We start from the raw sequence: 24,618 nt of genomic DNA on the forward strand, positions 1-24,618 counted from the left end.
CTTTCAGCTGTGTGGGAAGAGTGAAGTTAACTCTCTGTAATGATTGCAAAACAAAGAATTTTGCATGTGATTATATGACACTCTATATTTGTTAATTTCCACTTAACAAAAGGGTAAAAGCTCTTCCTCTAGGCTAATGCTAATTTGTAATTTCCTGTTAGATGATTATTTTACCTAATCTGCAACTCTATTTATAGTTGATTTAAAAAATAATTTAACTTGAAAAACTTCAGGTAGAATCATTTAGATTTATCAGATGAGATTAAATTAGCCCCTCCCCCGAGCGTTGATCAGTGTTCTTTTGAAAATATTCAAAAATTTCCAGACATCCTGGGCCAGCTCTTCCACTGGTGTAAATCAACATAGCTCCACGTAATGTCAGTTTATACCAGCAGAGGATCCAATATTTTAATTCAGGAGGTGGTCTGTTGGCTTGTGAGAATTCTAATACAGCCAGTTCAAGTACATGAAAGAATCCAGTTTGGCATGTTCATAGTTCTGGAAGAATAAGAACACAATTATTTAAATAATAAAGTGTTTTAGTAGTTGTTAATTTTCAAAAACTAAGAGACAAATCCTCACCTAGTGTAAGTTGGTGTTGCTCCATTGAAGTCAGTGGAGCTATGCAGATTTACACTTGCTCAGGATATAGCCTTCGATATCAGATAGATCTGAAATTCAATCTTGCAATACCCTGCATGCCAGTCAAGAGTGATACCAACCTTTACCATGACCTGGGATTGAAGTGGATTTGAACCCAAAGGATTTACAAGGATGATAATATAAAGGACATACTTTTTAAAAGTATTTAGGCATTGCTGAGCTCAGTGTTGCAATGCCTAACTGATTTAGGAACTTAAGTCTTGTTTTCAAAAGTGATTGAGGTATGTAGAAGCCTAAATGCCATTGGCTGCCATGCTTGGTGCATAAGTGCCTAAATTCCTTTTGAAAATGAAACTTAGGCTCCTGAATCAGTTACACATTGCAACACTGAGTGCAACAACACCTAAATATCTTTAAAAATCTGGGCCATAGGTTCCGATTCTGATCTCCCTTACATTGCTGTAAATCAGGGATAACTCCACTGGTGTGAAATCAGTTGCTGCATAGGCAAATCAGTACAATTGCTACTGGAAAGGTGATAGATGAACAAATGTAGCTGTAAGGATGTAACAGTTTGCTGTGTGCACCCTAGCTATGTTTTTTTCAGCAACATTAAAGCTGTTCTTTCTCATTTTGCAGATTTGTCTTAACCGCCGGTGCCAAAATACTAGTATATTTGGTGTTCATGAATGTGCAACAAAATGCCATGGACGTGGAGTAAGTATTACAGAAACAATTTTTTGCAGTCAGTCAATACCCAGTTGAGCAATAAATCATTCATTTGTAACACCTCTGGAATCTATGATTCTTTGTAATATATCAGTCAAACATTTCACTCTAAAGATATTAATTTTCGGTGCCCTTTACACACTGCGAGAAATTAAATATGATTTTTATTTAACAAAAAAAATTGATCAAGTAGTAATTTATCTTTTTTTTTAAATTAACATTCTGTGATGAAAAGGAATTGTGTCATCTTCAAAGTGATGTTAAGCCTACCCTTCCTTCATGAAGAATTTCCTATTAACATTTCAAACAAGTTGGGTCTCTGTGGTCCCAGCAGTGAGTTATAGTATGCATCTGAATTGAGATTTTTCAAAAAGGATTAAAATTAAAAAAAATAGCAAAACCATGGTGACTGCAGTGTGGGAATTACAGACCAGTCACCTTAACTTCAGCACCTTAACTTCAGTACAGACCAGTCACCTTATCTTCAGAAAGATAATGGAGTAAATAATTAAGCAAATCAATTTGTGAATAATCTAGAACAGGTTGCCAACCTATGGCACACATGCCAAAGACGGCACACAAGCCGATATTTAATGGCACGCTGCTGCCTGCCAGAGTCCCGAGGACACGCAGCCAGTGAGGGGCAGAGCCCACGCCCCCCGAGAGAGGAGCTGCCTCAGCGGCCTGCCTGTGGGCTCCCATGTCCCCTCATCCAGCGAGGAGCCCTGCCCGGGGGTGCGGAGGGGCCCACTCACCTGGGCTGCCTTGGTATAGCTGTCCATGGCGGATTGGCAGCACGCCAGGGGAGCGGGTTCGCTGCCGGACCCGGTCCCAACTCCCGGCGGCAGGAAGCACAAGTCGGGGCGGTGGAGGCGGGAGAGGCTGGCAGCGGCGGAAGTGCCGGCTGCTGAGCGTCCCCGGGAGGAGGCAACCGGCCACAGCCATGGATCAGTATCTGCTGTTCGTGAGCTGGGAGGAGCGGAGAGCCCCGCGGCCCGGCGGTGCTGAGCGCACAGCAGGTGCAGGCGAGCCAGAATCGGTTGTGGCCAGAGAGCAATGGGGTCATACACCGCTCGGAGGGGCTCCTCCAGACACAGCCAGAGGGGACTCTCTCGCCGGGGGGGGGGCTAGTTGCTCTCGTGCGGTGTGCCGCAGGGCCCCGAGTGAGTGAGCCGGCTGGGGGGCCTCAGGAGTGGGGGGAGCCCTCTACCCTGACCCATCCTCACACACACCCAGCCTTCTGCCCTGAGCCCCCCCCACACCCACGCAGCCCTCTGCCCTGACCCCTGACCCCGCCACACACCCACCCAGCCCTCTGCCCTGACCCCCCCCCACACCCACGCAGCCCTCTGCCCTGAGCCCTGACCCCGCCACACACACACACAACCCTCTGCCCTGACCCCTGACCCCGCCACACACACACACAGCCCTCTGCCCTGACCCCTGACCCCGCCACACACACACACAGCCCTCTGCCCTGACCCCTGACCCCGCCACACACACACACAGCCCTCTGCCCTGACCCCTGACCCCGCCACACACACACACAGCCCTCTGCCCTGACCCCGCCACACACACACACAGCCCTCTGCCCTGACCCCGCCACACACACACACAGCCCTCTGCCCTGACCCCCGCCACACACACACACAGCCCTCTGCCCTGACCCCCCCACACCCACGCAGCCCTCTGCCCTGACCCCTGACACCCACACACACACACACACACCCAGCCCTCTGCCCTGACCCCGCCACACACCCACCCAGCCCTCTGCCCTGTGCCCCACACACCCCCCAGGCCCCTGCTCTGTGCCCCACACACCCACCAGGCCCCTGCTCTGTGCCCCACACACCCACCAGGCCCCTGCCCTGATCCCTGACCCCACCACACACACACCCAGCCCTCTGCCCTGAGCCCCGCACACCCCCCAGACCCCTGCCCTGTGCCCCACACACCCACCAGGCCCCTGCCCTGAGGCCTGTACCCGCCTCATACACACTCAGCCCTCTGCTTGACTCCTTCACCCCCCCAGCCCTGACTCTGGCAGCCCCCTCACATGCCCCCAGCCCTCTGCCCTGACTCTTGCACCCCCCACACCTCATGCACCCCCCACATCCCTACCCCCACCCTGAGCACCAAATGAGAGCTCCTGCACCCCCCACACACATTCCCACCTACACCCTTCACACCAAAGGGGAACCTGCCCAGGTAAGTGCCCCACACCCAAACCTCCTGCCCCAACCCTGAGCCCCCTCCCACATTCTAGCTCCTGGCCAGACTCTTCTCCCCCAGCCCTGTGCTCAGTGCACTCCCACCCTCAGCTCAGTGCAGAGAGAGAGGAAGAGAATGGGCCAGAACCAGGGAGAAGGTAGGTACCCACTGTATGTGGGAAGGGTCAGGACCCCAGACCGGCAGTGAGCTGAGCGGGTCCAGCAGCTGGAGTCCCAGCTGCCATCCCCACACAGCCCACTGCCGGTCTGGGGTTCTGGCTGCTGGACCCTTGGCAGCCGGGGTCCCGGCCGCAGGCCCCGCTCAGCCCACTGCCGGCCTAGGTGAAGAGAACCCCAGACCAGCAGCCGGCTGAGCGGGCCGGCGGCATAAGATTAACATTTTAATTTAATTTTAAATGAAGCTTCTTAAACATTTTGAAAACCTTGTTTATTTTACAATACAACACTAGTTTAGTTATATAATATATAGACTTATAGAGAGAGACCTTCTAAAAAAACATTAATATGTATTACCGGCACTCAAAACCTTAAATTAAAGTGAATAAATGAAGACTCGGCACACCACTTCTGAAAGGTTGCCGACCCCGATCTCGAAGATAATAAGGCTATAAGTAATAGCATAGATTTGTCAAGAACAAATCATGTCAAACCAACCCAATAGCTTTTTTTGACAGAGTATCAAGCCTTGTGGATAGGGGAGAAGCAGTAGATGTGGTATATCTTGACTTCGGTAAGGCTTTTGATACTGTCTCAGATGACCTTCTCATAAATAACTAGGGAAATAAAACCTAGATGGAGCTACTATACGGTAGGTGCATAACTGGTTGGAAAGCCATTCCCACAGAGTAGTTATCAGTGGTTCATAGGCAAGCTGGAAGGGCAAATCAAGTGGGGTCCCGCAGGGATCAGTTCTGGGTCTGGTTCTGTTCTATATTTTCATCAGTGATTTAGATAATGGCATAGAGAGTATACTAATAAAGTTTGCAGACGATACCAAGCTGGGAGGGGTTGCAAATGCTTTGGAGGATATAATTAAAATTCAAAATGATCTGGACAAATTGGAGAAATGGTCTGAAGAAAATAGGATGAAAATTCAATATGAACAAATACAAAGTACTCCACTTAGGAAGGAACAATCAGCTGCGCACATACAAAATGGGAAATGACTGCTTAGGAAAGAGAACTCCAGAAAGGGATCTGGGGGTCATTAGAGGATGACAAGCTAAATATGAGTTAACAGTGTAACACTGTTGCAGAAACAACAAACATGCTTCTGGAATGTATTAACAGGAATGTTATTAAGCAAGACACAGGAAGTAATTCTTCTGCCCTACTCCATGCTGATTAGGCCTCAGCTGTAGTAATGTATCCAGTTCTGGGTGCCACATTTGAGGAAAGATGTGGACTAATTGGAGAAAGTCCAGAGAAGAGCAACTAAGGTCTAGAAAACATGACCTGTGAGGGCAGATTGAAAAAACTAAGAGGGGACATTATAACAGTTTTCAAGTACATAAAAGGTTGTTACAAGGAGGAAGAAGGAAAAATTGTTCTCCTTAAACTCTGAGGATAGGACAAGAAGAAATGGGCTTAAATTGCAGCAAGAGAGGTTTAGGTTGGCCGTTAAGAAAAACTTCCTAACTGTCAGGGAGTTTAAGCACTGGAATAAATTGCCTAGGGAGATTGTGGAATCTCCATCATTGGAGATTTTTAAGAGCAGATTACACAAACACCTGTCAGGGATGGTCTAGATAATGCTTAGTCCTGCAGTGAGTGCAGGGGACTGGACTAGAGGACCTTCTGAGGTCCCTTGCAGTCCTATGAGTCTATGAAAGTTACATGAGATAGATTTAGATTTAAACAAGTTATGATAACCTATTTCAGTTCACAAAACTTTTTAGTGATAAAGAGCACCTAAATGTTTTTAAACACAATTTATTTTTCATGAAGGTGTTAATTATTTCAAACTACATCATTTTAATCTTGATTTGCTGCACGATTGGTTCATTTGTTTCTGTGAAAGCCTGTGCCAACAGAAATCATGCTTCAAGAACTATAGGAACTAAAAATCCCTTTTTATAATTAATAGATAATATTATAGCTTGTGTTTTGAAAAGATTTGCAGAGTCCATGATAACATAACAACTTCTTCAAGTGCTTGCTCATGTTGATTCCATTCTAGGTGTGTGTATGCCCACATGCACAGTTGTCAGAGATTTTTGCCTGTAGAGTCGGCAGTGGCGCCCTCTGGAGTGCTGTGCTCATGCGTCGGTATATTAGGCACTGCCGGCCCTATGCCTTCTCAGTTCCTTCTTACTGCCTTTGATGGTTGGTCAGAGCGCCTTCCCCTTGCATTGCAAGTGGATAGCAGTTTGTTCTAAGTCTCGTTGTTAACTTTGTATATTGTTTGTTTACAGTAGGTAAGTGTTAAGTAATGTTACTTAGTAAGTTACAGTCCCAGTGGGGATTTAGCCCCAGGGTAGGGTATGCCCTGGTCCCTGGGTTTTAAGCCTTGTTCTGCCTGCAATAGGCCTATTCCTGTTAGTTAGCTGTCACACATGAAGGACAAGTGTTGCATTTGCAAGAACTTTCGTCCTCGAACTCAAAAGCGCGCAACATTCATCTAAGGGCCTTCCTCATGGAGGCTGCTCTTGGCCCGGCATCAGTGCCTTCCCGCTCTGACTCTGTGCCCAGCACCTTGGCCTTGGTGCACAGTGCACCACCAACACTGGGGTCCGCCCAGCCCTGCTCCCTTTCACTGGTGGCCAAGAAGCGTCTGAAGAAACGAGACTCCCCGGCACCAAGCAAGAAGGGTCAAGGGATGTTGGGCAAAGGACCCAGTTCAGGCCACCCGCCCACTCCAGAGCCACAAGGGGGTACCTCTCTGGCTGGATGCCCCAGTCCCCCCTAAGGATCCACAACTGACTTCCAGGAGCAGTAGGGCACACAGGCACTTGGTAGGGCCATCGACATCTGAGGACCTCCCCGTGGCCAGGGATCAGAGAGCTCTCCCAGCGCCGCCAGTGCAGAGCATGGTGTTGGATCCAGCTAAGGTTTCCCAAAAGGGTAAGCCAGCCATGAGACCTCCTCAGAGGGCAGCCGAATGCTGTTGGTCCCCAGAGCAGATGCAGCGTTCCCCATCTCCGCTGCTGGGATCCCTGACTCTACAACCTAGGTCTCCTGTCAGACAGCCCAGGTCGCCAGCACAGCGCTTGCGGTCACCATTGATATGCCTATGGTGAGATATGGTCTCCGTACATCCAACACAGCTCATCCTGCTGCCAGCATACCCCTCGGCATCGTTCCCCTCAGATATGGGACCAGTCATTGGCATGGCACTGATTTCCCTGCCTCCAGTACTGGTCTTTGGAGAGGCACCAGTCCTTCAATTCAAGGCATCACACTTCCACGGCTACGGTCAGCTGCCAGACACATGCTTCTATGACCCCACCCTGGTCACCGGAAGGGGACTTGTCCAGATCAGAACAGGACTTCAGCCCCTTGCCATGACAGCAGCAGCTCTTGTAGGCGCCCGAGACCACCTAGGCTTCCACAGTGCCGACCTGGCAGCAGGGCCAGTGGCAGGAGCAGTGGCCATATTGGAACACAGGAGGCGTGCCAGTTATGCCAATGCCCTTCTCGCATCACTCCTCCCTTGCTGCCTCAGAGAAGCAACCCACAGCACTGATGGCACTGGGCTTGGTGCGCAAAGCGGAATCTGATACTGCAGTAAAGGAGCGAGTGCCCACTCCAAAAGAACCTTCCCACACAGGGGACAATGTCCCAGACCCTCCCCAGGTGGTCTAATCCTCATCTTTGTCCCCCAGACAAGGCAGTAGCAGGGCCGTCAAACACCAGTCCTCCTGATGACTTTAAGGAGCACCAAGTCTTGCTAAGAAGGATGGCTTCAAACTTGGGCCTGGAGGTAGAAGAAATGGCAGAGCAGCCTGACATTTTATTCAACATGCTTTTGAAAGTTTATTTGATCGCCAGCCTTCAGTTTAGGGTGTCATACCACCAAGCTTTATTGGGGAGATACAAAATTTTAATCTGTGGGACTCCTTCAAAAAGTTTAAAGACTCGCTACTCCACGACTTGGCCCAAGAGTTCACTGCCATCTTGGAGGAGGGTACCAAAGTGGTAAGGACCTCCCTCCAGATGGCCTGGGATGCAGCCGATTTGGCAGCCAGGTTCGGCACCTCCGCCATGGTAATGAGGTGCATTTCCTGGCTTCAAGCCGCAGGTCTGTCCCAGGAGATGCAGTCCTCCATCCAGGACCTCCTGTTGGATGGGAGCAGTCTCTTCTCCAAGCAGACAGATGGAGGCTGCATGGACTTAAGGACACTCGGGCCAAATCCCTCCTGCACCAAACTCCCTCCCAGATCCCACGCCCCTCACTCTCTCCTGCACCCCAACACTCTACCCCAGACTGGAGCCCCTTCCTGCACCCAAACTCCCTCCTAGAAAAAAACTAATATAACAGCTGTTTTAGGGTAAGGAGTAGGCCATTTTGAATTCACTTAACTATATTTTATATGTTTTCAGACTGAAATGTAACCACAGAACAGCTTTATGTTAATTAAAAGGCAAGTTTAGTATAGCGTTAATGCCATAATTGTGATCATTTTGTTTTAAATTAGGACAAAGACTTGTATACAGGGGCCCCACAAAATCTAATAGCCCCGGGCCCGGAGGAGAGTTAATCTGGCCCTGATCAGGGTATTCGGCCCAAGCAGGCTTCGCTGTGGACGATATTGGACTACTTTCTGCATCTCAAGCTCCAGGGCCTGTCTCTTTCTTCAGTTAAGGTCCACTTGGCACTATTTCAGCCCTCCACCCTCCATTCCAGGGCAGGTCGGTCTTTGCTAACAACATGACGATCAGGTTTTTGAAAGGTCTGGAGCAACTCTGTCCCCATGTTCACGACCCTGTCCCTCCTTGGGACCTGAATCTCATGTTGACGCAGCTCATGGGTCCCCCTTTTGAGCCTTTGGCTTCCTGCTCTCTTCTTTTACTCTCCTGGAAGGTCTAATTCCATTTTACAAGGACAAGGTCCAGCTGCGACCGCACCCAGTTTTCCTGCCTAAGGTTGTTTCACAGTTTCATATAACCTAGGACATATACCCGTTTTCTGTCTCAAGCCTCATAAGTCAGATGAGGAGCATGAATTACACTCTCTGGACGTCAGGAGAGCATAGCCTTTTACATTGAAAGGACCAAGCTGTTCCATAATTCGACGCACTTGTTTGTCATGGTGGCGGACAGGATGAAAGGTCTTCCAGTGTCTGCCCAGAAGAATTCATCATGGATCACCTCCTGCATCTGCTTTTGCTATGATCTGGCTAAAGTGCCTCCACAGTGATTGTAACTGCCCAGACAACAAGGGCCCAAGTGTTGATTCAAGATATCTGCAGGGCCACTACCTGGTCATCCATTCGCACTTTCACGTCTCCTTATGCACTTACCCAGCAGGTCTGAGATGATGCTGTCTTCGATAGAGTAGTGTTGCAAGCCGTACAACCGTGAACTCCATGCCCACCTCCATGGATACTGCTTGTGAGTCACCTAGAATGGAATCTATATGGGCAAGCACTCGAAGAAGAAAAAATGGTTACTTAGCTTTCATAACTGTTATTCTTTAAGATGTGTTGCTCATGTCCGTTCCATTACTTGCCCTCCTACCCCTCAGTCGGAGCTGCAGACAAGAAGGAACTGAGGGGGTGTAGGGCTGGTGGCACCTAGTATACCGACACAGGAGCACAGCATTCCAGAGGGCACCACTGCCGACTGTATGGATACCGCTAAGGCAGAAATCTCTGATGACTGTGCACGTGGGCACACACATACCTAGAATCTAATGGACATGAGCAACACATCTCAAAGAACAAGTTATGAAAGGTAAGTAACTGGGTTTTGTCAGTGTGCGGAAATAAACATTGACTTACAGATTGGCATTTATACGTCAGTGCTATGGAGAACACATGGTGACGTCTAAGAAGCAAAACAAGAACTTGCAGAGTTGTAGATGGTAATCCTTGCAGAGCTTTAATTTATAAATAAGTATAGCATAAATGATATTTTTAACTGTATGGGGAAAACAAATCAGTTGTAATGTTTTATATGACTCTGGAGTATTTCCTTTAAAAGTACTGTGAGAGGAAGCGAAGGCTGAGTAAATTATTATTTTTATTGAACTATGCAGACTCCCCAAAATACGGCCTTACTGAAAACCTGCAAATTGGCTTCCTCAGAAAAAGCATCCTGAGAGGTTATTTGACCTAACTAGATTGTCTTAAGCAGGATTCTACTGATCAATCTGTTGTCAAGTTTTCCCATGGCAAAGGTTCCTGCAGAGCAGTGATGATCCATGTTAGTAGAACTAAGGACCCCCTCGGCACCTTGCCATAAGTGCGAGTGTGAGAGTGATAAAGGGTAACTCTGCCTTGCTAGCCCTATGCAGCACAATGTTTATCTCGTTCAATCATACCATAATGGCAAAAGGTGCATCATTAACCGCCGCTTAAAATCCTGGCAGCACCTCATTTGGATGGGAGGAGAAGGTCTTCCCCTGGGCGAGAACTGAAGGACTAGCCCTTTGTTGGAGAGCTGAAGGTTTCTTTTTTTTTCTTTTTAGTATCTCTCCCAAGAATAAAGCACAGGGATCCCATTAGCTCATTCTCCCTTGTGCAATGGAAACAGGTTGTTATTACCCGATTGGGTCTGTTCCTTGGTGCTCCCTCATGCTGCAGGGAGCACTCCCTCAGTGAGCCATGTGCTTCTATCACTGCCAAACTATAGGCTAAGCAAATAGAGCACCACAGTGGGACAATAGTATATATATATTTTTTTCAGGTCATGCAAATCTAGTGTCAAGGAGAAAAGTTTTTGTCACAGGAACCTGGGGCAGGTCAGGTCTCTTCAGAGGTGCCCACCTTGCACCATCCTTCTCATCTGTCAAGATCCCTCTTCCTTCAACCTGCATATCCCATGTGATCAAACTCTGTCCTGCTTCCAGTTCCCTGTCTCCTCCCCAGGGGCGGCTCTAGGTATTTTGCCACCCCAAGCACGGCAGTCAGGCTGCCTTCAGCGGCTTGCCTGCAGGAGATCCCCGGTCGCGCGGATTTGGCGGCACGCCTGCAGGAGGTCCGCCAAAGCCGTGGGACCAGCAGACCCTCTGCAGGCATGCCGCCGAAGGCAACCTGAATGCCGCCCTCGCAGCGACCGGCAGAGCACCCCCCGTGGCTTGCCGCCCCAGGCACGCGCTTGGCGTGCTGGTGCCTGGAGCCGCCCCTGCTCCTCCCTTTGGCTGGGAATGTTGCTCAGCCTTAGAACTGAGGCCTGAGAAGTGGCAGAATCAGTAGGCAGTCCAGCACAAGTAGGTTAGGACTGGTTTACAGAATTCAGCTGTGGAATTGAAAACTGAAGCCTAAAACCTGACAACTGTTCCAGCATCTGAAGTTCAACTCTTGGAAAACTAAAACATTCAGGTTTCTTTAGTAGACCTTTCCAGCAAATGCAGTTGTATTGGTGCTGACTACTGGAGTAAACAGGGACCGGGAAGCAAGCTGCTCAGGCATTATTAGGGTGTTAGGAAGGTGAGAGGAATCTTGTTCCTTTCAAGAGAGAAGGAATGGGAATTGTGAGAAAGTGGGGCTCCTATTAGAGAGGAGAAAGGGAGACACTGAAGACAACTGTACTGAGTGTTATTTCGGATGATTGAAGATGAACACCACTCCTCTTTGATGCTCTGAGGTTTATAGTTCCAATAGAGGTACTAGATGGCACTTACAGTTCAAGTTATCACCTGCAATACGTGAATAGTGATTTAGGTTCCATGTTGCTATTAGGATATACACATTTTGAAAAATGTATAAGTAATTGTATTTAATCGAGGTTGTGGCAGCAGGCTGATTTGGATGTGTCCCTGTTGTGACATGAGCTTTAACCCCCATGCATCTACCACTGCTGGAGTGAAAGCTCCTATAGTCTGATAAGATTCAATCTAAGCTGCCTGGAATAACTTTTCATATTACTTCATTTGTCATTTTGTTTTGAAGGTCTGTAACAATAAAAAAAATTGTCACTGCGAAACTGACTGGGCCCCTCCCCATTGTGATAAGCCAGGGTTTGGCGGCAGCATGGACAGTGGACCAACCAGACAAGCAGGTTAGTAATAGCTGGTGCTTTCCTGCCATTCCGTGGTAGAAAGTGAAAATCCAAATGGGTTTTATTGAAAATGTCTGAGACTGCAAAACTGTCAATAAATTGAGCAAGCTAGTCCAAATGAATTGGCACTAATTAAAATTTAATGAAGCCAAAAACACTGACAGTTGATTGTAGCAATGTGGTTGCATAATTAAGAACACAACAACCCAGAGATTTTGTTTGTTTTCAAAAGTACACTATCCAGTTAGGTAGTTCTGGGATGTGGGGCAATGGTATATTGGTGTGAGCACAAGATTATGAACCAGGAACTCAAGTTTTAACCCTAACTCAGTGTGTGGACATGAGCAAGTTACTTAACTTTTCAACAGCTGTAAGGGCTTACAGGGTACCCTGTAACAGTTCCCACGTATTTATTGAGTCTCTATATCATATTATCATATAAGAGATAGACACTGTGTTTTTGATCTACCTTGAGATACATCAAACTCCAAAGCATCCTCCATTGACTACAGCATCACTGTATCAGCACCAGCATGGGTTTATGGAAAATAAATCTTCTCAGACTAACTTGATATCTTTTCTGGATGAGATTACAAGTTTGGATGATAAAGGTAACAGTGTTGATGTAATGCCTTACAGATGTCTAAGTACATTTGACTTGATACCACGCAACATTTTGATTAAAAAACTAGAATACAGAAGTCTCATCACAAACATTAAATAGATTAAAAATTGGCTAACAGAGAGGTCTGAAAATGTAATTGCAATCAGGGAATCATCATTGACCAGGTGTGTTTCTAGTGGGTTTCAGGGATTGTTTCTTGGTGTGACGCTATTTAACATTTTTATCAATGACCTGAAAGAAAATTTAATATTCACTTATGACACAAAGACTGTGGGAGTGGTAAGTAATGAAGGTGACAGGTCACTGATACAGAACAAACTGGATCACTTGCAAACCATGTGTATTTTAATATGGTCAAATATAAACAAAGAATACTTACAGAATGGGGGACTCTGAACTTGGAGGTCATGGCAGATAATCAGTTCTACATGTGCTCCTAGTGCGACCCTTTCACCAAAAGGGCTAATGCAATCCCTGGATGCATAAACAAGGAATCTTGAGTAGTGTTAAGGCTATTACCTCAGTATATGGCACTGGTGTAACCGCTGTTGGAATATTGTGTCTGGTTCTGCGGTCTACAATTCAAGAAGGATGTTGATGATAAATTGGAAAGAGTTAAGAATAGATCCACAAGAATGATTAGTGGCTTGGAAAACATGTCTTACAGTAATGGACTCAAGGAGCTCAATCTATTTAACAAAGAGAAGGTTAACAGATGGTCACAGTTTGTAAGTACCTATGTGAGGAACAAAAAATTGACAATGTGTTTTTCAATCTAGCAGACCAAGGATATAACAAGATCTAAAGGCTGGAGGTTTAAACTAGACAAATTCAGACTACAGATAAAGTGCAGATTTTTGACAGTGAGGGTAATTAGCCACTGGAACAATTTAGCAAGGATCATGGTGGATTTTCTATCACTAGCAATTTTTTAAAACAAGATTGGATGTTTTTCTGAAAGATATTCTCTAGTTCAAAAATTAATTAATTCAAGGAAGATCTATGGCCTATGTTATATAGGAGGGCAGACTAGATGGTTACAGTGGTCCTTCTAGCTTTATACTCTGTGAATTATGAGACTGATTTTCAATAGTGTCTTTGTACTGTTTGTGCATGCAAAGCCACACCCACAATTGTGTGCCTAATATAAGCCTGAAATTGCTGTCATTACAAGTGCAAATCGGGAATTTGTGCAATCAGATGGCCAGACATTCATGCATACTATTAACTGATTTGCATGCATGCATTTTTAAAAATCAGAACCTCATAATATGACAAATCCAGAAAAATAAGCAACTGTGATATGGGGACTTTAAGAAGGGGCTTTTGTCATGGGAAAAACTTCTGAATATGTCACAATTAAACATAAATGCATTTAACTTTCACATATATTTAAAAGTTCCTCTCAAATTTGATGATAATGGAAGACGTATATATTTCCTTTACCCTGTGCCTTCAATTTCCCTATGAGCAATCCCTGAAATACTGGCCGTTACAGCCTATTTCTCCCCTAACCAGACAGATTTTTTTGATACATGTTGATAATCCTTGAAAATCCTTAGACAATTGTGGGTGTGGCTTTGCATGCACAAACAGTACAAAGACACTATTGAAAATCAGTCTCATAATTCACAGAGTATAAAGCTACAAGGACCACTGTAACCATCTACTCTGCCCTCCTATATTTATATTTCAGAGTACGATAACTTTAGTGATTTCAATGGAGTTCTAATTTATATCAGTGACAGGAGAATTAGGCCCATAGTCTACTCACATTTGCATATGTGGCCTATGATTTCCTGGGAAGTAATCTGAGCTCTTTTCATATGAATAATGATATTCAAAAGTAAATTGGATTGTATTCTCTACATACTGGATCCTGCAGTGAATTGTAATGCTGAACTAGTGACCTCACAATCATTTCCATGGCAACAACATGACATTATGATTTCACTGCAGGACATAGCAGAAAGATGATTCTGGGTTCTGAGGGAGAAAGATCTTATTCAAATACCAAACATCCAACAAAATAGCAAAGAAACTCAGCTCAAGAAGTGAGCAAGTACAGTTATTAATGTGTAAATATTCTCATTTTTCCAGGTTTGTCTAACACAAGTCCTTCTTTAGCTCACCGTGCTATGGCTAAGTAGTGCAGGGAACTACAAAATCTGACTGTACATATCATGTAGAATGTGCTGCACTACATAGTGGTAACTGGGGAGAAGGCAAATATGGGGTGCCTTCAATAATTCAGTTCTCTTCTTTGGAAAGAAGCCCTTTAATGTTACTTTTAAAATAGTTTTCTGCAGTTTTATATATCATGATACTTTTGCCATCTATTTTCAGTGATCATGATATATTCAGTAGTATTGGGAATAAACAAATATAGAAATTGCTAGGGGAGCTAATTTTCCTTCCCTGACACTTGTGATTTAAATATGAGCAGTTGATACAAGGTTTGGATTATGATCTGAATAGTTTGCACACCTGTAAATCAAACTGTAGAAGGATTAGCTCAGTAAAAGACACACAGTCATTTACCTTAGTTAAATGTGACACATGGCTTGATTTGTCTTTAGTAACTGATTTTACCCAGCTGACTTTTACTAAATCCGTGTACTCAGCACACTATAGCTTTATTAAATAGCAGCACTAAATATTTAACAGAATCGTTATGTAAAGGTAAATTAAATGTAATTGCCTATACTCAGTTTACTAATTTTATTTAGCTTGTAGTACTGGAAAGAGATTTATTACTGTTACTCTGAGCTAAAGTGCTCTATGTCGCTGTCAGTCAACGCATACTTTACTGTCAATTGCATTGGCCAATGTCTAGTTGAGGTTGGGGTATGTTGAAGATCTAGCTGGCTGAAATTCAAGATAATGCTGGTAGGTTGCCATTGTAAGCATTATAACTGTACTTTTTACTGAGAGTGAGAAATTCCATATATTGTTAGAGTTTGTAGTTCTGGAGTATTATTGCATCTCCAGCTGCTGGTAGATGATCATACAGCAGACCTGTCTAACAGACTTTTTTTCCATCTCTTCCTGACCACAAGATTGTGACTGGTTTTTGGTTTTTTTAGGTGCAAAACTTGCAGGCATGATTGATTCATGTCTTTGTTACTTTTAGATTAGACTATTGCATTGTGCTCTGCACAAAACTGCACTTTAAATCATTCTGGAAACCTAAGGCAGTGTAGAAGGCAGCCTGCACATTAAATGGTGTGTCTCATCACAAGCACATGATACCATATTCTTAAATTGTTTGCTCCTTGATTTCCAAATTGAGATTAAGATGTTGGCTTTGACGTATAAAGCCTTAAGGGCTTGAGACCTTCCCACTCCCCCGCCATACTGCCACAGCTGCAGTTAGCAGAGAACCTTGAGCTGGAGCTCTCTGTTGGTATAAAAGAGAGAGGGAGTGCTCCTGGCAGGGTTTGCTCCGGATTGGGTTGGATGGAATCTTTGATTAGATTATTTTCTGGTTTTGGAAGAGCAGAAGCAGCCAGCATTATTCATTATTACATATTACTGTATTTAGAGCAAAGGCCACCCATTATTCCATTCCATCTGCTGTTGCTGAGCTCAAGGAGCATAACCATTGTCACAGCAGTTAACAACCTGCAATGTAAAAGGCTGACATTTGGACTGTAAAATCCAGAGTAATGCAATCCAAATAACACTGAAGTGGGCCACTGGAATACAGTGAAACCTTGTAAAGAAATTGCCATTCTGTAGTGTCTTAAATAAATATAACCATGAGTGGTCTTGTTACTTAATTTGACCCTTAAATGGTAAGAATTATGTTTTTCCACCATAAGACAACTGATTTTTACACTTTCACTAATATCCATTTGAAGTGGAGAAAACTTTGGTAAACTGAGACACAACCATTTTGCTATTAGCTCGAGTTTTGCGTAGTATCTCAAATTGAAGCTAACAAATAAACTATCAAAGCTTTTAGTATTTGTATCACTGAGAGTTGATATTTAATTGCCTCTTCCATCTTTTAGTGCACCCCTCTGTATTTTTTTTTCCAGTTTTCTGCTTTGGATATTTACACAGTTGAGGAATGAGTCTATCAGCTTGTATTTAACCATTTTGTTTTTGGAGTTGACAGAAACAAATGATGTGAGAATTAAGTTCAAGCGTAATCATAGCAGAAATACTACCTTATTAATTCCCTAATGTATTATTTACTAATTTCATTTTGTATGTTGCTAGAAAGCAGGCCTAGCCAGCAATATCCCACTCTTGATATCAGACAGATTTCATCATAACTGACTCCATCACAAATCAAAAAATTTGTTTTATTTCAGATAGTAGAAGTTTAACCATAGGAATACTCGTAACCATTCTGTGTCTTATTGTTGCTGGTTTAATCATGTATCTCAAAAGGAAGACTTTGATTAGACTGCTATTTACAAATAAAAAGACAACAATAGAGAAACTAAGGTATGATCATTTTTCTTAACTACCCACTCATTTAAATAAACTTCAATAGAAACTGACTGTACTCATTACATTTCTCAGTACTTGTGGTGCGTATGAGACATTTACTAAAAGTGGATTCATTCATTAATTAATATGAGTTTTTCAGAAGTGTTCTTTCTTCACTTCAACTTCATTGACATCAGTAAATAAAATGGGGTTTGAATATATGCCTTTTTATTATGCTTTCTGTAATAAGCAATTAAAAAGTAAAGGAAACTTTGCCTTGATTTTGGGTTGTTTGAAATATTTTCATGATCTGGCTTGGCCTTTTATCTAAACTCAGTCAAGTGAGCTAAAACTTCCGTATTTGAGGTCATTACTACTTAAATGCTAGACTCATTAGAACAGTCTCTTGGGTGCTATAAAACTGCATTTCCACAGATTGCAAGAGCTAATTTAACAGACTAGTGGCTTCAAAAAAATCAATATTTATTTTTATTCTTGCAAGATTTTTAGATAATTTTTACATTTCCTTGTTTTCCATAGAGAGCAAAAATAAGAAAGCCCTTTCAAAGTGTTATTCTGAGAAAGATACTATGAAAAAAGTAAAGCTGTAAGAACAAAGTTGCATTCAATAAGTGTATACTTGTATTGCAGGTCTGTGAGTCCAGCAAGGCCTTCCAGTCCATTTGAGCCTAATCATGTTCATACCACAACTCTCAGTAAAAATCTAGTCATAAAGCCACAAAATTTAAACATACATCAGGTGGGTTCTTAACAGTCAAAATATCATTATTAGAATTTGATGTACATTTCCTGTATGTTTGAAGTAATTATGACACTTATTATCATTAAGTATTAAAATTATAAAAACTATGAACTAATTAAACAAGAGCAGAAAAAGTGGGTCGAAAATCCAAACAGATGGAGACTCAAATGTTGAAAGGAAATACAATTAGCCTCTGGGATACAGCCAGCCATCTCAGACAGAAGCACTATTTTCTGAACAGCCAAGGATTAGTGTTTGAATAGGCTTCTGGAAGTTGTTAATTGCTTGTTCTCTGGCTACAGAAAGGAGTTTAGGGGTACGGTAAAGCAGGGAGGGAAAGAAGGGGAAAGCAAGTGCAGAACACGGAAGATTACAGTGTTTCAAACAATATTGTTTGTATCCATAATATTCATTGGGATTTTTTTAAACTGCCAATTTTATTATTTTATGGCTCTATAGAGAGATGGTCTGAGAAGATTGCTACCATATCAGACTACTGACAACACTAACCCTGTAAAGACATCTGATTTACAGCGGTCAAAAACACCCCAGCGAGTCCTACCACCCCTTCACCAGCTACCCTGTCATCAAGCTGTACCTGCACGGCCACTGCCAGCTAACCCATCTCTTAGGCTTGCTCAGGTAAATCTACATTTTCTTTCTTTCTTATATTTACAGATAGTGATGTCAGGCTACAGCCTGCAGCATGAATAACAGCATATAAGAAATCAGAATAAAATGTTTTATCACTTTTCATATATGGGTTCTCCCGCGGCATTTCCTGTGTGATTGATAGTGTAGTGAGTGGATAGCCAGACAGCAGTCATTATGGCTTAGCTCCTGAGCTTGTGTAAAGTGGTGTAGCTCCAGTTAAGTAAATGGAACTGTTCTGATTATTCTGAATGAGGATTTGGCCTTAACTATTCCTTGAACTTCAGCCAATTAAAAGACCAAGTTAGTACATGGTTGCGATATATAGTACAGGTGGGAAATTTACCATGGAACCTCTCTGTAACTGGGTAAACATCAAGGGTATTTTCCAGTTTAGCGTACATGTCAACACTAAAATTTGCAGTGGAGTTATCCTCTGTGTTGTAACTGGTTTCCCTTTCTTAGTTATATGTGTTGATGAAAGGGGCTTTAAGCAAGGGAATGTTGGCCAGGTAAACACTATTATTGCTGCTCCTTCCTATAAGTAAAGATCCTTTTTACCATTACTCATGTAAGAGGAGATGGTCTTGTGGCTGAAGTGCAAGACTGAGAATCAAAGGTACCTCTTTGCTGTAGAGTTAATTTGCATGATCACCATCCAGGTTAGCCTAGCCTGCATGTGTGCAGCCACACTGCAAATCTCCAGGTGAATTAATGTGTGCTCCCTAGTGCTGTACTCACCTATATATATAGTGTTAGGACTTCTCAGGACATATCTTTTGATAGTTCTTTGTGCTGCAGTTACCTGAACCACTCTGATTCTTTCCTGGTGAATTGTGGAATAATTTTTCTGTCCTTCTGCGCTGATACACAAGGAATTGTGGAAGGGCACTGGAAAAGTATCAGCGCTCAAATGATTTAGCTCAGGTGATTTAGCACCTCCCTCTCTCCTTCCCTCCCATGGATGGTGTAGCAGGGTAACTACCCCGCTCCTAAAATAGAAGGGGTTAAAAGCAGCCCTGGAGAGGGCTGTGGCTGGGGACGGCTGATTGGGGAAGCAGCCGCAGCTGGGCCACGCCCTAATTAGGCCACAGCTGGCCCTATAAAGGGCCATCAGCCAGGAGCTAGAGGAGTCTCTCTCCTTCTAGCTCTGGAGGGAGATGGTCCTTGCTGCCTGAAAGCTAAGGGTACTGAGGGTGGAGCAGTTCTGGGAAAGGGGCAAGCTGGGCTAGGGAGCTCAGGCCTGGTGACCTCCCAGGCTGCAGCCTGATAGCAAGGCCTGAAAGGGTACTGGGTTAGGCAGCAGGTCCAGAACTTTCCTTGCCTATGATGACTGGCTTTTATACTGCAGTCGAAGCCCTGGCCATATGCAAATGCCCATCTATTCAAGTCCTCTGCCTGGTGGGTCAGCAAACTAACCGCCATGATGGCTGACCTGCTTTCTTCCCCCCCCCACACTCCCCCATACAGTTTTCCATAAAGAGAAAGTCTCCTTGTGCCTTCATTTTAAGTTCCTCCCAAAGGTCATATCTGAGTTTTAGCTCAACCAGTACATCTATCTCCCAGTCTTCCATCCTAAACAGCATGCCACTCCTGTGGACAGGACGCTGCACTCCCTGGACATCTGCAGGGCACTGGCCTTCTACTTGGATAGGACTCGCGTCTGTCACGCCTCCCCACACCTCTTTGTAGGCACAGTGGAATGGTTGAGAGGGCAAGACCTCTCCTCGCAGCACATATCCAATTGGATCTCTAAGTGCATTACAGAATGCCACGTGCACTCTAAAGCAATGCCACCTGGCAGAATCACGGCAAACTCCATGCAGGCGCATGCAACTATCTCCGTCTCTCTGGCAGATGTCCCTTGGCACGTGAGCTGTGCTCTGTCCACACTTTCACAGCGCACTATGCCATCGACCTGTGGGCAGCCGCAGAAGCCAATATAAGACACGCTGTCCTACAGCAGGTCTTCCCCATTACGTCCTCGCACCCACCTCCAAGCTGATCATTACTCCATACTCACCTGCATTTGAAATACATATAGGTGTATCACTCAGAGAAGAGGATGTGGTTAATTACCAGTAACTGCAAAAAGAACAAGGAGTACTTGTGGCACCTTAGAGACTAACAAATTTATGCCCAAATAAATTTATTAGCCTCTAAGGTGCTACAAGTACTCCTCGTTCTTTTTGCTGATACAGACTAACACAGCTACCACTCTGAAACCTGTCACCAGTAACTGGAGGTTCTTCAAGATGTGTGGTCCCTATTTGTATTCCAGTACCTTCCCCTATGCTGCAGAGACTCTTATGTTGTGGTAAGAGGGAGACTGAGGGTGTGTTACCCCACATAGCCTCTTATAACCTCACACAGAAGATGTGGTGACATCACAAGGCCATGAGGGGTCAACAGACACTGCTGCTGAAAAACCTTCCAACTCGGGCACATGGCATGCCTGCGCACCAGTGTTTGGAATACAAATAGGGACAACACATCTCAAAGAACCTCCAGTTACAGGTCAGTACCTCCTCTTCTCACTGTTTGCCAAGTGTAATATTTAAAAATCTATGACCAATATAAAATTTTCTTTCGTATAGAAGTCTTCATGAAACAGTTTGATTATCCATAAGTCAGATCTTCAGCTGATGTAAATCAGCATAAAAAGTTATAGCACCTAGTGAATCCAGTCCATAATTTAGGTCTTCATTCATGTTTTCCTTGGTTATTCTGTAATCAGTTGCATGCTACTGCTGTTTTGCTACACCACATTCTCATCTAAATCAACTTGTTACTGGATATCCTTACTGTTCTCAAACTTTTGTATTGGTGACCACCTTTCACACAGAAAGACTCTGAGTGCAATCCTCCTTATAAATTCAAAACACGTTTTTAAATATTTAACTCTATTATAAATGCTGGTGGCAAAAGGGGGGGTGGGGATGGAGGCTGACAGCTCCCGACCCCTTGAGGGGTAATGACTCCTAGTTTGAGAACCCCTGCTGTGAGATATAGTTGGTAAGGAGCCAGACCTGTATTTACTGTCTGCATGTTCTGCTACAGTCATCTCAAACTGGCTTTACAGTCAGCTCCCTGATACAGAATCCATTGAAGCATCTTCTTCACTAGATTGATAAAGACCCCCTCTTTCTCACAGTGCATTTTAGATTAGAAACCTCTTCCATAAGCATAGTCAAAATAGACCAAAGGAGCAAATTAAAGTTGATATACATTGTTTATAGCTGCCTACTATATAAGAAATACACTTTCTTTCTCCTAAACACAGCTGTAACAAGAGCTAGTGCCATTATTGAAAACAGCCCTTTCCCCAAATACAGATGAAAACCTGACATGCTGAACTCAACTCTAGGTTACTGATATAAAATTGGAGAAAGAAATCTATCCATAAACACGTTTAGCTGAGGCTCTGTAGGGGAAAAAAAAACAGGGTCAGGAAAAGGGCCTTATTAGCAGAGAGAGCTTGAGCAGTGAAGCACCACCTTTGTGGTACTGAGGGGCATACTAACAAGTTGCCAGGAGCTCAAAGGTCACAACTCATTTCCATGTTCATACAGTGACATGGCTTGTGTCAATTTGTATTCCCCGTGATACACTTAGAATATGTAACACAACTGTAAAGATGCAGCTATTCTTGGCTTCTCTTTTCTCAAACATTCATGGCTCTCCTTCCGAGAGCCATCGTTTTCTCCCCGTTAGGTGATTTCTTCTTCTGTCTATCTCTCCTATCACATCACTGTTTTCCTGTCCATTCTTTGTCACCTCCTCCTAACTCCCTCTGCCAATCATCTGCCTCTACAACCAGTCTTACCTTTTTCCTGTGCGCCCCCCACCTTGCTCTCCTCGTTTTCCTCCTCTTCTCCATTCTGTTTTCCCAACTGCCATAATTACCACACCATGCCTTTCCCCATTGTCCATCTACTTCATTGCACCCTGCTAATACCATAATTAACCAGTGTAGCTACCAGCCGATAAAGGGCTTGTCTCCATTTGGAAGATATTCCAGAATGAGGTAGGGTATGTATTTCAAATTTTCCCATTAAGCTCAGGGCTGGCCTTACCATGAGGTGAACTGAGGCAGCCGCCTCAGGTGCCAGCCTGTCAGCGGGGGCGCCACTAGGACCCAGAGTGTAGAAAATTGTGTCTGCTGCTGACGCATATGTATTCTCTCTGCTCTAAATGCAGAGAGATGGTGGAGTGCTGTGCTGGAGGAAGGAGGGCACAAGAGACATAACAGGCAGGCAGGAGAAAAGGTGAGAGGGAATAACAGAGAGCAGCAGGAGCTGCAGGGAGAGAGAGGAGGAGGAGTCTCTAATGTACCTCTCTAGCACCCATGGGAGCCTGGACTGATTAACACCAGCTTTTCAGGGAGCTTCCTGTTTCCTGTTACTTCCCTGAACCCACTTGAGGAGAACAGGCAGTCAACTGAAGTAGTAGGAGCCAGTTAGGCCCTTAAGACGCAGGTATCTTCCCTCACTCAGGCCCTGCTACCAGCCTTATTTATCCCCTTCAACTGAGTGTTGAGAGCCACTATAGCTGGTACAGAACAGCAGTCATGAGTGAAAGAAGAAAACGCTCCTCTAGGGAAGCATTCAGAAAAAGAAAGAAAGCAAAGGAAGCTTTTCTATCGAAGCAGGAAGGAGCTCTCCTGTGATACATAGACACAAATGTTCATGGTGAGCCCTCCGTCCCCAGTGAGGATGTGAGTGGTGAGGAGATGCCAGTTCTTCCAGTTAGTTAGACTGTAGGTGACCTGACAGCTACTGCAGCATCATATCTTCATCTCAAATGGATGTAACCATGTACATTCCTGAAGAAAAGTGTAGATCAGAGAAGAGTGTGGTGGACATGCAAGAAACAGCTGCTGCTGAGTTTAGTTCCTTAAGTCTAGATGATCCATGACTGTGGACCCACTTGAGCAGTAGCCTGAGGGACTTCCTTGTACTGCATGGGCCACAGCAAGTGAAAAACTTCATGTTCCCCAAAGACAATGAAAATAGAAGTTTCCATCCAACACAGTACTGGCGTGAAATCCCCAATGGTGACAAAGTGGAGAGGCCAGGGGTGAGCTGGAGCCGGTTTGCACGAACCCGTTGTTAAATTTAGAAGCCGTTTTAGAACCGCTTGTTAACTAGCTTCCCTGCGAGGGAAGCTTTGATGGGCTGTGCCTGGGAAGCCTGTAATTCCTCCTCCCGGCCGCCGGGGGGCGCTGTGCTGTGCTGCGAGAGCCATGTGAGCTGCCTCCTGGCCCTCTTGCTGCTCCTGCTCTTTGGACCTCTGGCCCTGGGGCTCCGGCTGCTGCCTGGTGAGTCCCCGGCTGCGTCCTGCTGCTCCCAGCCCCCCCCGCCCGTGTGAGTGTCTGCGCCCCTCCCCCGCCTTCCCTGCCCGCAGCTATAGCCACCCCCAGCCAGCCACAGCCACAGCCACAGCCAGCCCCTGCCCCACCCCCTGCCCCCAGCCACCCCCTGCCCCCCCTCCCCCAGCCAGCCCCTGCCCCCAGCCCCAGCCCCTGCCAGCCCCAGCCAGCCCCTGCCCCCAGCCGCCCCCTGCCAGCCCCAGCCAGCCCCTGCCCCCAGCCGCCCCCTGCCCGCCCCAGCCAGCCCCTGCCCCCAGCTGCCCCCTGCCAGCCCCTGCCCCCAGCCGCCCCCTGCCAGCCCCAGCCAGCCCCTGCCCCCAGCCACCCCCAGCCAGCCCCTGCCCGCAGCCCCTGCCCGCAGCCACCCCCAGCCAGCCCCTGCCCGCAGCCACCCCCTGCCCCCAGCCACCCCCAGCCAGCCCCTGCCCGCAGCCACCCGCAGCCACCCCCTGCCCCCAGCCAGCCCCTGCCCACAGCCGCCCCAGCCAGCCCCTGCCCGCAGCCACCCACAGCCAGCCGCTGCCCCCAGCCACCCCCAGCCAGCCCCTGCCCGCAGCCACCCACAGCCACCCCCTGCCCACAGCCGCCCCCTGCCCCACAGCCACCCGCAGCCGCCCTCTGCCCGCAGCCGCCCCCAGCCGCCCCCTGCCCCCAGCCAGCCCCTGCCCCACCCCCTGCCCATAGCCGCCCTCTGCCCCAGCCAGCCCCTGCCCGCAGCTGCCCCCTGCCCACAGCTAGCCCTTGCCACAGCCACCCTCTGCCCACAGCCAGCCTCTGCCTGCAGCCCCTGCCACAGCCACCCCTGCCTGCAGCCAGCCTCTGCCCACAGCCGCCCGTAGCCACCCCCTGCCCACAGCCACCCGCAGCCCGCCCGTCTGCATCACCTGCCCACAGCCAGCCCCTGCCCCCAGCCAGCCCCTGCCCCACCCCCTGCCCCCGCCCCACCCCCAGCCAGCCCCTGCCCCCAGCCAGCCCCTGCCCGCAGCCACCCACAGCCAGCCCCTGCCCACAGCCGCCCCCTGCCCCACACCCTGCCCAC

At 46.1% G+C, this 24,618-nt stretch overlaps 1 protein-coding gene across 1 annotated transcript in view; it reads left to right on the forward strand.

Moving 5' to 3' along the window:
• ADAM12 (ADAM metallopeptidase domain 12) overlaps positions 1-24,618 on the forward strand; it is a 315,046-nt gene that overhangs the window by 272,401 nt on the left and 18,027 nt on the right. Inside the window, exons 17-21 of the mRNA XM_045023718.1 lie at positions 1,243-1,320; positions 11,618-11,726; positions 16,674-16,809; positions 17,446-17,554; positions 18,017-18,199. Of these exons, the coding sequence (XP_044879653.1) occupies positions 1,243-1,320; positions 11,618-11,726; positions 16,674-16,809; positions 17,446-17,554; positions 18,017-18,199 (615 nt within the window). The remainder of the gene's footprint in view (positions 1-1,242; positions 1,321-11,617; positions 11,727-16,673; positions 16,810-17,445; positions 17,555-18,016; positions 18,200-24,618) is intronic.

This window comes from Mauremys mutica, chromosome 7 (genome assembly GCF_020497125.1).
Source record: "Mauremys mutica isolate MM-2020 ecotype Southern chromosome 7, ASM2049712v1, whole genome shotgun sequence".
Taxonomy (NCBI): domain Eukaryota; kingdom Metazoa; phylum Chordata; order Testudines; family Geoemydidae; genus Mauremys; species Mauremys mutica.